Source organism: Saccopteryx bilineata, chromosome 5 (genome assembly GCF_036850765.1).
Source record: "Saccopteryx bilineata isolate mSacBil1 chromosome 5, mSacBil1_pri_phased_curated, whole genome shotgun sequence".
Taxonomy (NCBI): domain Eukaryota; kingdom Metazoa; phylum Chordata; class Mammalia; order Chiroptera; family Emballonuridae; genus Saccopteryx; species Saccopteryx bilineata.
Genome location: NC_089494.1, coordinates 95,518,142 through 95,536,768, shown reverse-complemented (window position 1 = coordinate 95,536,768; position 18,627 = coordinate 95,518,142). Strand labels below are relative to the sequence as shown.

The following is an 18,627-nucleotide window of genomic DNA, read 5'->3' as shown; positions in this document are numbered from 1 at the left end:
GGCTGAGCTCTGCAGGGTAGAGGAGAGAGGGGCTCTGGGTAGTAACATACAAGCTCTTTTCAGGGTAATCTCGGTCACAGCCAGGTACTCCTGGATAAGCACTGAAGTAAGCCTAGGAAGAGAGTTCCACCACACTGAGAAATCCAGACCAGGAAGGTGTACTTAATTTGACAATGGCAGGAGAGCAGAAAGCGAGACATACGGAGCTCATCTTTAGGAAGTTTCCATTAGCAAAGGCTTACAGGATGGAGCCAGGAGTAGATTCAGTCAGTACGTGAGGGTGGCTGGAAGAAGTGTGACTGGCCTAGATTTATGGTTCTCATCGGCCTGAGGGTGGGGGTTGGGATGGGCTGTATGAAGAGATATCAGAATGGTGAAAAATAAAATGGGTTTTGAAATAGCGTGATTATTCTTATTGTTTTCACAATCCAACTTTCAGAAAGTGTCACTGTGAGATCCCTTTTGGGGGATGGAAATGTGCACCCCATTTTAAAAGAACCCTAATTGCCAAGGTCCTGTCTAGTTCTAACGGCTTTTGGATGACTATTTTATGAGGCTAAAAGGTGACATGGCTAATCAGTGGCAGAGCTGGAACTAGACCCCAGGCTTTCTACACTGCAGGGGGTGTTTATTCCATTGCACATGCATCTGTGACGGTTTCCATCTACAAATGGAACAATTAAGGTGAGGAGAAATCTAGCCAGGAGAGCTCACTGGGTGGATTCAGAGCTTCACCCCCCACCCACCCCCTTTCTGTGTTCTGTCAGACTACTGTTGCACTAAGGCACTGCATGAAACACGAGTGTGTAAAATAGGGGAAAATATTATTTTGACTCTACCACACTCCAAATCATGACCATACACAACTATTGGAATTGAAAAGATAAAATACCAAAGCAATGTAGAGCTGCCACATTCTAAGACCTCCTATCAACCTACAGTCATATATACATTTATGGGCTTTTAGAATTAGGACCTACTTCTAATTCCCTATTGGTTTATCGGTTTTGACCTTTTCTCATTCATTATTTAATTATTTTATCTACGTTCCTCATGTCACTCCCAAGTGCACTTTTCCCATAAATTTCGAGGGCAGTTTATGAAAATGAAAGCACATTCTTCCTCAGTAATGTTTTCATCATCATAACTTTGGAGAACAATTTCTTGAGAGATGTTTTGGGAGTTGTATTCCAGAACATATTATCTTCATGGGCTTCCCCCCTGGTAGGATGGATAAATGATCTCGCCTTGAGAATCGCTCTGCATTTTCCAGTTTCAGTATAAACGATAGATATCCCACTTCTGGAAGCTGCAGGAGTACACTTCGAGCAGGCTGGAAGTCTAGTCCTGCCGGGGGAGGGGCATCTCTGCGCGTGATGGTGGAAGAGGGACCACTTCTCACAGGACACCCTGAGGAACAGGAGTCAGTCGGTACAGTACTGTGTCTGCTGAGTCTCCTAAGCATTTGGGAGGGAAGGAAGGCAGAGTTAACAGAACTGCCCTGGGAAAGGGAGAGCTTGTCCCACTAACTGGGAGTACTGCTGACCCCTGCTATACATAGTGTCTCTGTCACAGACACCGATCTCTTTATGTACACAGTGTCTTTCGTTCAGTTACGCCGTGGTCCCTTATGACAGCCAAGTGACCACTGATCACACAGCACAGTGATACATGCTTTTCAGCTGAGCGACTGAATGGAGCAGTGGGAAAGGGATGGGAAGGGCAGGGAACAAGACAAGAAGCATGGCTGGAGTTGGGATTTTGCCAGAAGGAAGAAGAGTGTGCAGGTGGCTATGTGGAGAGGGGCAGATGAATTTAAGTAACAAATAATATAAGACATGGGGGTAGGTCAATGCACATTCAGAAGGACATTCAGAAAATGGCAGAGAAAACAGGAACAAGTGAGCGATTAGGTTGGAGTTGGAGTTAGAAGAAAGCTAACAAAGGAAATTTAAGTTTATCCGGCAGAAAATCTCTGAGACATATTCTTATTAGTATTGTTATACTACTAGGATTCTCTTCTTGGGTGGTCTGGGTTTAGAAAGAAGACTGGTAAGATGAAGTGGAAGAATTGGAGATCACAGTGTCCAAAGACCCAAAGACCAATCTGAACCCACTGTCGAACTTCAGGTCCTAGAAAATGAGGGCAATGACTAGGAAGGAGCCGACAGAAACCAGGTCCAGTGACAGGACTGATCTCCATGGGGTCTACTCTCTGATGTAAAATTACTGAGGCAAACAGAAAGTAGCCTGACTGAGGAAAACTAATTTACATTGCTGTCACCATACACACACGTTTCCCCATAAGTTGGCCACTCTTAGGATGTGTGTTTACTTTTACTTTTTTGGACAAGGCAACTACTCTTTCATAAGTTCTTTATATTTTCACTTATTTCATTACTGGAAATATTAAAAAATTTTCCCCCCTAAAATCTGATTTTAGCATTTATTTCTTCAGGTATAATCATCTCTATTTTTTACTAGCTATGTGATTTGGGGCAAGTTATTTGACTTAAGCTTTAGTGTCTTCATCCGTACACGGAGAGAGGAATTGTACCTCCTGAGAGGACTGCTGTGATATAAGAGGAGACACCAGAGGAAAAGGCCTACCCCGGTGCTTGGCATGAAGCAAGAACTATCGTAAGTCTTTGTACTTACATATGTTAATGCTTTTGTGAACCTTTATAATATACATTTAAATCTATACTTCCTATATAAATTGTCTTTATTGCATAGAAGTTATTTCATGTTTTCACTAAAAATTATATTTTAGCGCTGAAATAAATGTATTAAATTTTGTTATCCCAAGTTTGTTGGGTATTGAATTGATATACCAGTTGGGTTTATTTCTGAATTCTCTATTTTTTCCCAGTTTTCTACTTGCACATTTTTGAATTTGTAAAGTACTTTAAAAAGTTATCACTTCACACAGGTTCTGAATCTGATAAGGTATGTTTTTCTTCATTATTCCTTTGTAACTGATTTTGATCTTCTGCCTATTTATTTAGTATGAATTTTAGAACTATTGTGCACTGATAAAGTAATATTCTGGCATCTTAACTGGAATCTCATTAAATTAATAAATTACCTTAAGAGAGATTGTCATTTCTATTATAGTATTTATTCTTTCCTGTCAGGAGCATATGTGTCTATATGTAGTTAAATGTTCCTTGTTTTCCCACTATCTTTTTGTGTTCTCCAGCAATGCACTGGAAGACAGAAGACTACAGTTTTAAATCACAATCTTCGGAAACTGACTTTCCCCATCATATTCTTGGAAAAGTGACTATTTCTAAGAATAATGTGAAGGTGGTTCTGTTGAGAGTCTATCTCCCATCCATGCTACTTAAATGGGTCCAATATAAATTATTTCCTTAGCTGTAAAGTGTGGATGCTAACACTTGTTTAGTCACCAGATTGCTCTAAGGGTTATGAAATAATGTACTCACAATTATTTGAAAATGTTACAATATAAACAAGAGTATGGTATTAAGAAATGTAATTATAAAAACATATTTTGCTTCCCAGACTGTAAGATTTAAGAGGGGAAGAACCAGGGACTTCTCCTCTTGGTATTCACAATATGGTGCCAGACCACAATAGAAACTCAGTAAATACTTCTGTTCGGGGAATGAGTACATAACACTAATAAAAAAAAATTAAAGAAAAATAAACTGGTTTGCTGAATGGTATGGTTTACACTGAATGAGTTTCTTCAATCTTATTGGTGCATCTATTTCATCTTATATATATAGTCATCTTCTAATTCAACAATGGTCAATATATTAATAGCTTTCCTTCTTTTGGGCTCCCCTTGCAGCAAAATTTTATACCTTTATAAGTCATTTGGGTTCCTATTTCTCCCTTAGTGTAGTGGCTTCCCTGAAAATGAGATTGTAGCTGGGAGTGAGAGAGGGAGAGGGGCGGTAGGAAAATGTTATATAATTATCCAACAATTGACTCCAGAGCTAACGCTCAGGAATATGCCAAGCTCACAGTAATAACCATTGTCATGCCAGATACTAACCAGAAGCCTTCCACATACTATTCTTAACCTCAAATTAAAGGTGAGGCAGAAGACTTCTGTCTGCTGAGACTATAGTTCAGGTCTTCCTTTCCTGCAGCCTCTGCCCCCGCCATGCCCAGAGCCGGAACTCCTTCTCGCGCCAAGTCTGCAGCAGGGAAGGAAGAGCCCTGCCCCGCCATGCCCAGAGCCGGAACTCCTTCTCGCGCCATGTCTGCAGCAGGGAAGGAAGAGCCCTGACAGAAGGTTTTGGCTCTTCACAGAAAAAAAATTTTTTTGTTTAGAATTATCATTTGTGGGAAATTATTAAGTATACAAACACATTCCATTGATTTGATATCTTAAGCATTTTTTTAAACCATCTCAAGGGCTAACATGTGACCCTGTCATGGGAACTGACCAAAACTAAAATATTTGCATTGAGAATCTTCACAGTTTTTTGGCTCATTTGTAACATGGAATCTGATGGATGATTTATGTAGCAGAATGACCTTTCTATTTTCTGGATTTAAAGTAAAGTAAAGGCAAGAACAAACTTTTTCTTTTTTTTTTAGAGAAAGAGAGAGTCAGACAGGAACAGAGAGAGGAGAAGCATCAATCATTAGTTTTTTGTTGTGCATTGCAACACTTTAGTTGTTCATTGATTGCTTTCTCATATGTGCCTTGACAGCGGGCCTTCAGCAGACCAAGTAACCCCTTGCTCAAGCCAGCGACCTTGGGCTCAAGCTGGTGAGCTTTGCTCAAACCAGATGAGCTCGCGCTCAAGCTGGCGACTCGAGGTCTCAAACGTGGTTCCTCCTCATCCCAGTCCGACGCTCTATCCACTGCGCCACTGCCTGGTCAGGCAAGAACGAACTTTTAAGGTTTAGCATCATTAATGTCTTCTTTGTAGCCAAGATGCATTAAAGACTCAGTCCATATACAAACTCTGAGGGAAGTACAAGTCTTGCGATAACATCGGCATAGTAGTTTTGGAAGCACTTTCCCCCAAGTTATCTAATTGTGCAGAAATCCTCATTAGCTCACTGAAGTGGATAGGGCAGGTCGTTTTACTATCATCTCTCTTTCCTGCCCCCTCCTCTGTACTGCACAGGTCGACTGCCTGAGGTTAACCTAGAGAGCTACAGGACCCAGTTCCAAACCTGAGCTTCTGACTTCAATTCCTAAAATAAATCAAAGTCTCTCAATCTTGACACTGCTGACATTTTAGGCTGGATAATTTCTCTGTTGTGGGGGGCCATCTTCTGCATTGTGGGATGCCTAGCAGCATCCCTGGTCTCTACCCGCAACATCCCCGCCCCCAGCAGCTGTGATAATGAAAATGTCTCTGGATATTGTCAAATATTCCATGGGGGTGGAGGGAAAAACCACTCCTGATTGACACCATAAGCTGTCCAAAATACCACGTCACTAGTAAGTGATAATTAACTCCATTCCCAGAGAGACCAACTTGACTTCATGTCTGCTCTGCCTTATGGGACTCGGTTGCTAGATGTGTCTTTAGACACCAGCTGGGTTGTCTCCAGCAAGAAGACTGTGGGCCATATTTTCATATTTGTTAAGAGTTCTTTACTTACCCAGGAGAGAGTCCTTCAGACTAAGGCAGACATCTCAGATAAGTTTGTTTCTCTCTTTAATGAGTCACACACATCATGATGCATATTAAAAAGCAATTGTGGTCAATAGTGTAGCTGGCCAAAGAATTCTGCTCCCCTAGTTTTGTGCTCAAAGCAGAATTGAATCCCCCACCCCTCGCTCTTATGCTTTGGCAGGGCCTTGCAACAAGTTCTGGCCAATGAGTTGAGTGGAGCCTCATGTCACTTTTAGGCCAGAGCACTGCATAATGGGAGTTTCCTCTTCCATCTGATATGGGAATTGGCGTGGGTCTCTGTGAAGGCGTGGGCCCCTGAGTGACCGACCATACAACAGAACACTGCTGCCAACCTGCAGTAAACGTCTATAGCATGAATAAGAAATAAATATTATGTGTTTTAAACCACCTAGATTTTAAGTTTATCTATTAGTTTAGCATAACTCTGCTTATTCTGATGGATGTAAGAGCTGGCACATGAGAAAGTGTTTGAAAAATAAAGTTATATTAAATCAAAGTCACCTATATTAAAAAAAGGAAATGTAATGTAAGACCACTTAGAACTTCCTTGAGTTTTAGAGTTCTCTGTTTTCATCCACTAACTGTCTAGTTTTTGGAAATTGTTTCAATATAGGGTTCTACCTACCTAGCATGGTATAAATTGTATTATTTTATCACACCAATCTCATTCTTTCATTCATTCAAATAATACTGATTAAACAGTAAATATATGCCAGTATATCTGGGATAACTTTCTACTTCATATTGTTTTTGACATCTTCTTTGTGATTCCAGATGGAAATAAAAATAATGAAGATGAATTTGAAGTTTTGTGTGTATTTTTTTTAAACTTTCCGTTGGAAATGACTTCACACCAAGGGCCAAGACTTTCCTTCCATTATCATCTCCTGCTTTCTTACCGATAAAAACTGAACGATTCTGTAGACCTCCATAGGATATAGGCTGAGCAATGGTGCTAGAGGTGAACTGACAAGGTTTGAATTGTGGCTTCATAATTGGATGGATAAATGATTTTAGGCAAGTAACTCAATCTCCCTGTGTTTCTCAGATGTGAAATGGTAAGTGCAATTGTGCCTAATTCACGGGGACGTTGTGAAGAGTAAACAATGCAATGCAGAAAGGGCTGAGAACAGTACCTGGCACATGTTCCGTGTGCAAAAAGTGCCAGCTTTAACATTTAAAAAAAGGAATGTTTTAGTAAGTGATGAATAAAGCACTGGAGTAGGACTACAAGTTGCAAACATCACAGAGCATGTCAGCTTTACTCACCATTTCATCCTAAATGTCTAGCTCAGTGCTTGGCACAAAGTAGATATTAAAATAAACAGTTACTGAACACATACAGGAGTGAGCAGGATGAGGAAACTGATTCCCAGGGCCTCCTCCTAACCTTACCACTGTCTACAGCCGTCTCACACACTGTGCCCCACTGTGAGAACTTAGACTAGTTCCTGTCCTACATCTCTCTCCTCTTTTGTAAAGTGAAAGAATGATACCAAAGAACTAGAAACTATGTAGGTAAAAAATAGAATCAATATTCTTAATCTACCTGACTTTTCAGAAAATGAGACCTTACAACATAATTTAAAAATACTAAACACATACTTGAAAACAGTCAACAGTATGGAGACTCTACAAAGTTGCTCCATTATAGTTTTAACATTTTTAAAGAAAAAATTAATGGAGATTGTTTGCATCATCAAAGAAGGGCAGTACAACTCACTGGCACTAATAGCATCTCTCAGGGAGTTCTGTGGAAAGGGAAGAGGAATGAAATTGGATAAAGAGTCATTAATGTACAAAGTTGCAGCTAGAAGAATAAATTCTATAGATCTGATTGTGATTATAGCCAACAATATTGTTTTATACATTCCAAAATTTCTAAGAGACTAGATCTTTAATTTTCTCACCACAAAAAAAGAGATGATGTGATAGAGGTCTGAGCTAAAACTAAAGTGAAGTGATAATCAATCATATTGCAATATATGAATGTATCAAATTAACACATTGTATATCTTAAACTTATACAATGTTATATGTAAATCATCCCTCAGTAAAAAAAAAGAGTAATAGTCTTGCAATCATATATTTCTTGGTTTTTCAACAACACAACATGTATGCTTGTATGTGAAGGAGAAGTTTGACTCACAAGCAATGCAATTCATGTGACTTAAGCTTTCAGAGTCTCAGTTTCTCTACCTAACAGATGGGCTAATAATAGCTACTCCATTGAGAGGGTCATGAGCATTACATAAAATAACCTGGCAAAGGACCAAGTGAGAAACAAACTTCCAATAAATAGTAGCAATGAATAGCATAATAATCGTTATTGCAAATATTTACAAGAAAACCACTTCCTTACAAATGTTAACAGCATTGCAAGAAATTCTTCTGGCTGATATTAAACAGCCTGTAAACTGGTTTATGATATGGGTTTTTAGTAAGCTAATGTAGCACCCGGAAGAGACAACAGGCAGACAAATGTATGCTCGCTTGGCAACCCTTTTTGAGAAGTGCTGGATGGTGACTCAGGGACAAAAATTAATGTTTAAACTTAGAGAAACTGTTGAGTCAGAAAACAAGAACACGGAAAGGTAGCATAGATTAGTGGTTAAAGTTCTACCTAGCTGTGGGACCTTGCTTAATTTCCCCACCTGAAAACAATGAAGAGCAATGCCTGGAACAAGGCTTAGACTGACTGGAATACAGTAAGTGTTTGTTCAATGAACCAGAATGTTAGCCTGTCAGGAAACCTCTGGCACGGTGGCCTCCTTGGATCCCAGCCTGGAAAGCTCCCAGGCTCACTCATCCATACAACAACGTGGGCTTCTCCTACGGGTTCAAGGTGAAGGGCTAGAGGGCTGGAGCCGTGAAGAGAGTCAATGCATATTTAAAATGAACAGAGATGGACCAGAGGCTCAAGCAGAATGGAGCCTCAGTGAGACGAGGGGTGACAGAAGCACATAATAGATAATATGCTGTCCCTTTCCGTGGGCTTCCATGGCATTCCATAATTAATTCCCAGCATCCTCGGTACCTAGTAATTACATACATGTCTCCCTGAGGCAGAGGTCCCTGAGGGTGGAGACTGAGTCCTGTTCACCACGGAATTCCTCTGCCACAGTGCTCAGTAAATACGTGTTGAGGTGAAGCCAAAGTGAGTAATAAAGTCAGGCTGGTAATTACCAAGCACTAGGTACTGGCCCCCTAACTGCTTCCCACCCCACTTTCAACCCTTCACACTGATTTAAATAGCTCCATGCTAATGTGTGGGAGGGGCGACTGTGAGCCCCAGGACATGGTCCTTTGAGTAAACCCCTAGTCTTGTTTAGGCTGGTGGCCTGGAGCCACTCAACAGTAAGCTGGCTGAGCCGCCTCGGGCCGAGGGGCGCCTCTTGCTCCTGCCGTGGCGGTCCATGCACACACCCGACACTGGCTCAGATGAAACTCAACTCAGCAGTTTTCCAAATGAGCTGATTTTTCATTTCTTCTTCGTTCTTCTAGCTGTCCACCACCCACATTCTTTCAGTGTTTTCCTTGAGCTTCTCTCTCTCATTCAGCGCTCTCGCCAATCTCTCAGCCAGGACCTCACAGAATCACCCCTGGGCGACCACTTTACCACTGCAAAGTAGACTTGCTTAAAATGCTAGTTGCATCATATTTCTCCCCTGGTTAAGACCAAGGCTCATTATTTTTTCCCTTTACCTCATCTACTTTGGTTGTCCTCCATACTGGGCCCCACCCGACCTATGTAAGGTACATATTATGCATTGATTCAGGTCCATGTGCTGCACCGCCTATTCTCCTTAGATTAGTGACCTCACAGCACCATCACTGAACTTGCTCTCTCAGTTAAATACAGTATCTAAAATGTTTGCTTCTCTACACTTTCCACATGTCATTTCTGGAGTACCCTAATCCTTTGGCTATTCAATTTACGTTCTACTCGACACCACGTATGGCAGTACTAATATACAATTATATTGTTTTGCATTTCATTCTCTGTTTCTTATGCTTATTCACAAGTGTTTCCTCATCAACAAAACTATAAATTGCTTGAGGACAGGGAGTTTACATTAGTTTTACCAATTTATCCAAATATTCATTGAATTCCAGATTTGTGCCAGGCACTGCACTTGGCTTTGAAGTATAGCAGAGAACAAGACAGACATAATCCTGGTCCTTGAAGCACCTACATGCTAGTGTGTGTGTGTGTGCATGTGTGTGGAGGGGATGAGATAAAAATTACACATAATTATAAGATTAGACACTGCAGTAAGCACCATGAGGTATAAACATATAGGGTGCCATGAGACCATGATAGAGCTTCACATTGAAAGAAAATGCCCCTGAGCTAAGATAAAAAGGATAAAATAGAAACAGGCAAAGGTCTAAAGAGCAGAGGAAGCCTGGAGCCTCAGAGGAACTAAAGAAAGGTTGGTATCCATAAGCCCAGAGGGCAGAAGAGGAGCCTCATCAGATGAGGCTGTGGAGGTATAGGCTGGGTTTAGTTCCTAGCATGGAATCATTGAACCAAAATCAAGAACTTGTGGCCCTCGCCAGTTGGTGCGAGTGTCGTCCTGATATGCAAAGGCTGTGGTTCCATTCCCTGTCAGGGCACATATAGGACCAGATTAATGTTTCTCTCTCCCTCTCTTTCCCTTTCTTTCTTTACAATCAATAAATAAAAAATTAAAAAGAAAAAAGAAGTACTTGCTAAGTGAGGGTAAACTTTAAGTGGTCTTTAAGAGTCATAACGCATTATGGTAAATGTCATTTCTGAACTTTTTGTTATCTGTGTATCTGGAGTTAAAAAAAATAATGAATATCCAAAGCTTAAAAAATATGAACACTGAAGTGCTTAGGATTTTTTCTAGTTTCTCAAGTTCAATAACAAGGAATGGACCAATGACAACAATAATATGGGCTGTGGTCTACTCTACATTATAAGCCTGATGCCGAAATGCTTTACACGGGCCACCTACAGATAGATGGTAATATATTTCAGTCATTACCACTGTGCTTAGGATTCAAGCCAATGAGCCCACAGGTGAGAGGCTGTATATTCAATTACAAATTTCCACTTTCCTTAAGTGTTAAGATGCCTAAAGCAATATACTGTATATACGTCTAGATGTATTGTATAACTATATTTGATAAAAGAGATGACTTCATATTCTCCACTTAAATCAAAGAATGCCTACTTAAGTATTTTTTAATTGAATCCCACTTAATGTCATTGTACAATCTTTCAGTTATCAGTGCTCATCTTGCTTATTCTAACAAAGGGAAACATGAAATTAATATTTACATTGTAGAGTTTATGTCATCTATAAATACATATGAGAAAATTCAAAATAGATACCTGGGACATCTGTGAAGGTTTCTCCAAGGACAGATACGTGGAAATTGAGTCCTAAGTCCTTAAGCTGCATTAATACCTTAAAGAAACTCTCTGGATCTTTATCATGCTCCCTGGAAATAAACACACAAAAAATCACTTGTGATACCTTAGTATATGTGTTAGGAAGTGTTTTCACTTCTCACAGTATCAGTGCCTTTCATGGGCTACTGCTAGTTAGCAGACCCTCTGGAGTCTAAGCAGGGATTTCCCCCATCACCTAATATTGTTGCATCAGCCCTGAGTTTTTCATAAATATAATTTCTGTCATGTATCAAAACCTAGACCTATCCAAGTCTTAAGGCTCTGCAGCCTTTTATTAAAGGTAAAACTTATCATGCTTTTTATATTTCTTTGTTAGACTATGGAAAGTCTGGTGTAGCTTCCCTTTGCCTAAAATGATTAATTTTCCACTCAACACGGGTTTTTAACAAAAGGAAGGATGAGTCTTCAAAGGATGATTCTCTATTGATTATGAGAATGTACCAAAAATGCTTTTCATTTCCGTGAGTGTGAATATCTTCCTCTCACATTACAGAACCCGTGTGCCCACGAAGACCACACAATTTAGGAAGTGAGAACACAGGCTCATTCATCTTTCATTTTAAATAAGTGAGTAGAGAATTATAAATACATCAGAAGGGCATAGGTCCAAGTCTGTGTCCACTGAGCGTTAACTTAGGAGTGAGGTTAGTTGACATATAAAAGAATAGTTATAAAGATAATTCATTTCTTTGAAAAACATAGATTATTTCTGCTTGTTTAGCTTATTAGTCTTCTTTGTAATGACAAGATGAGAGGCTAAAGGACGCGAAAACAAAAAATAAATCACCAATTCAAAAAATCACATTAAAATGGAATGAGTTACTTTTTACATTCTAAGGTGTGAATATTCTAGTATTTCTTGCATATAATTATACTGTTTTAAATTATCTTATTTCAGACAGATGTGGACCAGATGTCTTCAAAATATTTGTTTTTTATTTGTAATTCAGATTTTTAACTTATTTTCTTTATTACTGAGAAATAGTTATATATCAGCAATTGAATTTCTCATTTACCAACTAATTATGTAAAATAAATCTGTAAATTGATCAAACTGCGATACAAAATATAAAAATTACATCATTCAGGAAATCTCATGAAAAATGACATCTGCAACCCTAAACATGTTAATTCACAACTCAGTCAATATTTTCAGTACCAAGACTTAAAACAAATGCATCTTCTGATTAACATTTCTAATCTCATGGAATTGTAAATTCTTCTAGAATTAGAATTCAGTAACAATTTATTTTAAGCTCTATATCTGTCAGTCTGACTTACTTCAAATAATAAAGAACGCAATGGCAAGATGCCTTTGCCCTTTCTAAGATGATGTGGTTACTTACATATGTACCACAGGGAAGTTTGGGAGAGATCTCAGTCACACTACTGCTGTGGGCAAGGACAAAGACTCAAAGCAGTTAGAAAGTAAAGAGTACACCATATGCTATCTCCAAACCTATCAGTCAAATAGTTGCTACTTAATCTGTAATAGGTTCTTTCAGTCTGATTCTCTTGGAAATTCTTAGATGAAAAAAATGGACGCAACGCAACATAATATGTCTTAAAGAGGAAGTAACACTATAGGGAAATTTACCCACTGAGTTCTCTAAATTTTTCATGTTGAGTTCCACAAATTTTGGCTATGGATCCCCAAGAGAATACCTATTATAAATGTTTCCTGCTGCTGTTTTGTTTGTTTTGTATTTAAGTAAAAGATGTAATTTGGGGTTGGGGGAGGTTTAGTTGTGTAGAAGCTATAGTTCTTTTTTTATTTATTTAGAAAATTAAATTTAATGGGGTGACATTGATCAATAAGAGTACATAGGATTCAGGTAAATATTTCTATAGCACTTGAACTGTTTACAGTATTGTGTTGTGTGCCCATCACCCAAAGTCAAATCATTTTCCATCACCATATATTTGTCTCTCTTTACTCCCCTAAGAAGCTGCAGTTCTTAAAGGATTCCAATGTGTTTGCACAGCAGCAGGCTTTCTGAACCTACATTTTCAGTGATTCTATACAAGACAAATGCGTTACAATGCTATTGTATTTTAAAGATATTTTTTATTGGTGGACAAAAGCTTCCATATTCAATAGTCACTTTGCATAAGAACACAAAAGAGATTTGTAGGAATTTCCTATTTTTTAACTATAATGTATTGACAAATTTAGGGTGAGATTTTTCTTTCTCAAATTATCCCTGAGAAAAAGAGGCATTTTATACTAAAGTCCTTATAAAAAGGACTATAATATTCTGCATAATACTAGGCACTCTCAATTACTTTGTTTTGAACTCAGTACTGTTTAGGAAAGTTACCATTAACCTAAAATAGTGTCTACTGATGAAAGTTTTGAATGGTTTTAGCAGTGAAGCACTGGAAAAAGAAAAAAAGAAGAAAGTAAAGGAATTTGATATAGTACTGTTGAATAATTATTTTGGGAGACATGACCTAACAATTCAAAGAGTTGAATGCTGACAAAAGCAAGTATCTTAAAGATGACTAGAAATAGTCATAAGGGTTACTGAAGATCACGAGTAGTATGGTAAGTTGCTTTTTATAGTTTGGGACAAGATTTCCTGTGATAGCATTATACAGAGTTCCACACTGCTGACTGATGTCCAGATGACAGGTAATGAAAACATGCCAGTCGCCTGAGATGGTGGCAGCATTCTAATGTCAGGGATCCACTGGAGGGGGTGTTGGAGTAAAACTGCGTGATAAATATTAAAGGTAGGAAAAGAACAAAACTTCTAAAAATACTCTACAGAACATGTACTTTAAAATATTAGTTATGCCTAAATTCATAGATGACATATTATAAGTGGACACCTATTTCTTTTATGTCCCTCAAAGTTTACATAGTAAATATAGCTGAAAATTTTTCTCGATTTTTTTTTTCTTTAGAAAAAATAGAAACTTGTCTAACATTCAGACAATCATTAAAGGGACATATAAATACTTAGCCACAGCCATATATCAAGGCATGAATATATCAGTGGCAGACCTCAGACTATTTTTGTGCAGCAAGAAACTCACTCCAGATATCTAATGGGTCATCCATGGTCTTATGCCAGCACCCATTAGATTAATGAGCCCATTCGGTGGAGTATGTGAATCTTACCTTCCTCTCTAAGAAATTTAATGTGAAGCTCTTAGGTTTATAATTTTCATATAAAGTATTAAATATAAGATTGCAGACTTAAAATATATATATTAAATGACCCTGTCTGACAAGAGCTGTCAAGATTAAGCACACATTCATAACATACTCAATTTTTTATAAACACTTCCTAGACTGACGAGCTCCCCAGATATTCCTCTGCTCTCACCTATTGCTGGTAAAAATGGAAACGGAAACAATATTTTAGGGAACAATTTGTACATAATGCATATAATTGAGCCTTAAAATATATATAATTTTGCCCCAGTAACCATATAGAAAAGTTACCCTATAAAGTAATTAGAGAGGTACACAGAAATTCAGCCAGAGTACATTCATACCAGCATTGTTTACAATAGCAACCATCTGTAAAAAACCTAAGGAGAGGATAAAGAAATATATCCTCTTTGGTGCATACAATACCATGCAGCCATTAAAAATAATGTGGTAGAAGTATATTTCTTGACATGGAAAAATATTCGAGAAATACTGTTAAGTAAAAGGGAAGTGACAGAGTAGTATTACATGCTCTATTTTGTAAGACAAATGAATGTGTGTGCCTAGAAAAAAGTTGGAGATGAACTATACCAAACTATTAGCAGTTTTTATATCTCCAGGGGTTACAGTATGTTTCTTTTTTCCCATATGCTTTCTATCATTTTTAACAAATTTTAACAAACATAAATCATGTTAATATTTTAAGGACATTCTGCCCTATGATTATATTCATAGGATTTTTGCTTAACTCTCACATTTTCAGTATTTATGGTTATATAATTCTTCATTTCCTGTGACCCTTCTCTACATGTGACAGCTGCCCATCAAGAAAACTCAGTTCCTTATAAAACATTCTAGAAGATGAGTCAGTCCAAGTGTCCCAACAATTGCTACATTCTGGACTAGGTAAGAATGCAACAGTCTGGCTGGAAACTCATACTCCCCAGCCCAACTATGGCAGAAGAGCCCAGCGCAGAAATATTTCAGGCTTCCTGGAAGCAGCAGATAGAACAAGAACAGCTTTTATTCCCAAATATTATTCAGAACATTTGAAAAGCATAAACTGTTTCCATGTGTTTTTCTTCTATATCTGTTCTCTCTCTGTTGCCTTTCCCACTTAGCTTTACAGAGCTAAATTTCTTTCCATTCCTCACTTAGCATTCATTCAGTAAATATTTATTGAAGATTGCTAAGTTCTCCATACTCGTCACTTACACTCAACTGTTCTCCTTTCCTATTTCCCCACACAACTTTGTACTCATTGAATGCAATCACTTTGGTTGAGTTCCTTGCCTTTCCTGGGCAGAAACCTTGGCTCTTTACAGATGCCATAGCTTTCCTAGCAGCATATCACCCCAGACTGAGAGCTCCAAGAGGAGACAGTAAATGATGTCTGCTTTGTTCCCGACTGAGCACCTAGTGGCAAGCCAAGTAGCAGCCGACATTACCTGTGTTCATCAATGTCTGCTTTTCTCACTTTTGGTCCACAGAGCACTCCGTGTTCATCCACTTGATGTAGGGGAGGCCACAGGACTAGTTCTGACCGATGGATGGCAGCTGACTGACGTGTGTCACTGTGTCATTTCTGGGTAGAAATACCTCAGAGCAGTTCTGGATAGCACTCTCTGCTTCAGTGATCTTTACAAATGTCTTAGTGTAACCTAAGATGGTTAGTTTCAAAGAGTGAGGTTTGGATTGCAACATAGGGAGCTGCCCTCTAAAACTACTTAAACATTGTAGCTGACTTTGAGTTAGTGAGAGAAGTAATTTTTAAAAAATTTTATTTATTCATTATTTTTAGAGAGGAGAAAGAGAGAGACAGAGAGAGAGAGAAGGGAGAGAGAAGGGGGGGCATCAACTCCTATATGTGTCTTGACCGGGCAAGCCCAGGGTTTTGAACCAGTGACCTCAGTGTTACAGGTCAACACTTTACTTACTGCACCATCACAGGCCAGGTGAGAGAAGCACATTTTTTTTGTGTTTAAGCAACTCAGATTATTGGGGGATGGGGGAGGGGAGAGGCTCTACATTACAGCATCATAATGTAGACTATGCTGACATATACATTATCTGTGGCACAAAATTAGCTGCTCTAAAATATCTGCTGAATAAATAAAGGTGTCGGGAAAATGAATTATATTTATAGACTTCCTACAACATTCAAGATTCCATGACAGGCCCCTGATCATAATCTTACTTAAGACTCTCAACAAAGGATCATACAAATAAATTATTTATCTAAGATTACACAGAAAAAAATTAAGTCTGCATTTGAATTCATGTCTCATCACTCTAAAGTTATATTTTTCTTCTATACAGTTTTTGACTTTTTTCTTGTTTCTTCCAACATATAATGAGAAGAAATAAAGGGCTGGTACCTTCAGCCCATAGCTTCATTTCCAAACCATAATGTTATGAACATTCCTTAGATTCTCATTATATGAGGTTAAAACCCATTAGATAAAAGATGACAATAAGAATATGAAAAGGTAATATGGAAGTAGGATCTCTCCAACAAAATGGTTTCAAACTTCTTCACCTTTCTGATACTCCGCTAACCTCCATCTTCCTCGGGATGTAGTTCTGCTTCACTTCCCAGTTCAGTGATGTGTTCCTTACTCAAGAACACTCGGCTTCTGTTTGCTGCCTTAGGTTAGCTGTTATTTCATTTCTTTCTCCACTCTCCTTACTAGGGCCACAAGCTTTTCAGTCTCCTCTCCTACATGCCTGACATTTCAATGGTTTTTGTTTTCCTCTACATGTGCTGCTTCTGCTTCTTAAATGAGGCTTCAAATAGACTTTAGCCAATGGTCTTATTAACCTTCTCAACTTCCCTTTCCACTTCATCAGGGCCTCTCTTTCTCTAACATGACTAGCCTTCCCCATCATCATTTACTTATGGTTGGCCAAGATGATGACTATCCACTGTGGCTTTCTTGCATTCTCATCTTTGATATTTATGGCATTTTAATATTCTAGAAATTTAACCAATTTGTTCCACCACCACTCCCACCTCCAACACATTCAAGGTGCTAAGATGTTTTATATTCTTTACTTTAGGGAAGGCATGGGAAAAAACTAACCCCACCCCAACCATACATACTGGCAGAACTCTTGGTTGATTGCAGAAGCAAAAAACCTTTGTAGAAATGGTGAGGATTCCAGATAGATACAAGTATTTAAGAAAAATGCCGTGCGACTGTGGCATAGCCCCTCCCACCCTGTATCACTCTTTCACCTCTAGATAAGAAATCTGAAGAAGCGATGGAGGAGAGCTGGGAAGAGCAGAACTGAGAATCCCAGCGGCCATGCACTACGCCTCCTCGGTTAGAAGCCTGGGGAAGAACCAAGGCTCCAGAGAGTGGACATCTGATCGTATGTATCTGGGCAGACAGTACAGAGGACACCTGTAAGAGATCCTGAGCTGTGGTGGGCATAAAAGTGGAACCACGATTTCCGTGAACATTATGGAAGAATCATAGTGCTGTTGGCAGACAGAAACAAGGGATCCCTCACCAGTAGCCTATACAGAAGAGGGACCAGGAAAATGGAAGACAGAGAATCTTGAACTGCCTGAGCTTTCTAAAACTACACTAAAACACTCCATTACAGAGAAATTAAGTTATGGAAAAATAAAATTCTAATTTATGCATATCAGAGTTTCATGCCATTTGCATATTCACATATTCATTTTTCCTTATAAAAGCAGGAGAGATGCCCTTCAAAATTCAAAGTCTACTAGAGCTCTACATCTTCTACCTTGCTTCTTTTTGAAAGATCTGTTCTACTCTTCAGTTTCCTCCCGAAAGCCTGTTCCTATACCACAATTTCTTCTCTTATATACTCTGCTCACAAAAAGGGATCGGGGAACGTGCAGACACTCCAGTGCTTTCAGTCTTCTGTATAGCGCATTTTCACCAGGGAAATAAAAGTTGGTTTTGCATCTCATTTGCATAATCAAACAACTTTCTTTGGCTTGTCGTTTGCTTTACTCATGTTCTTTTTTAATAAAAAATCAAATGCTTCTCTTTTTTTATTGCTTCATATTCATTTTGAAATATCCCCTAATTTTTGTGAGCAGTATATTTGGCTTTTTTTTTTTTTTTTTTGTATTTTTCTGAAGCTGGAAACGGGGAGGCAGTCAGACAGATTCCCGCATGCGCCTGACCGGTGCGCCCGACCAGCAAGCCCACCAGGGGGCGATGCTCTGCCCATCTGGGGCGTTGCTCTGTTGCAACCAGAGCCATTCTAGCGCCTGGGGCAGAGGCCATGGAGCCATCCCCAGCGTCCGGGCCATCTTTGCTTCAGTGGAACCTTGGCTGCAGGAGGGGAAGAGAGAGATAGAGAGGAAGGAGAGGGGGAGGGGTGGAGAAGCAGATGGT

At 39.0% G+C, this 18,627-nt stretch overlaps 1 protein-coding gene across 16 annotated transcripts in view; it reads right to left on the bottom strand.

The window, feature by feature from the left end:
- GTDC1 (glycosyltransferase like domain containing 1) overlaps positions 1 to 18,627 on the bottom strand; it is a 461,161-nt gene that overhangs the window by 15,440 nt on the left and 427,094 nt on the right. For all 16 annotated transcript variants that reach the window (XM_066279614.1, XM_066279615.1, XM_066279607.1 and 13 more), the window contains one exon: positions 11,002 to 11,111. In XM_066279614.1, the coding sequence (XP_066135711.1) occupies positions 11,002 to 11,111 (110 nt within the window). The remainder of the gene's footprint in view (positions 1 to 11,001; positions 11,112 to 18,627) is intronic.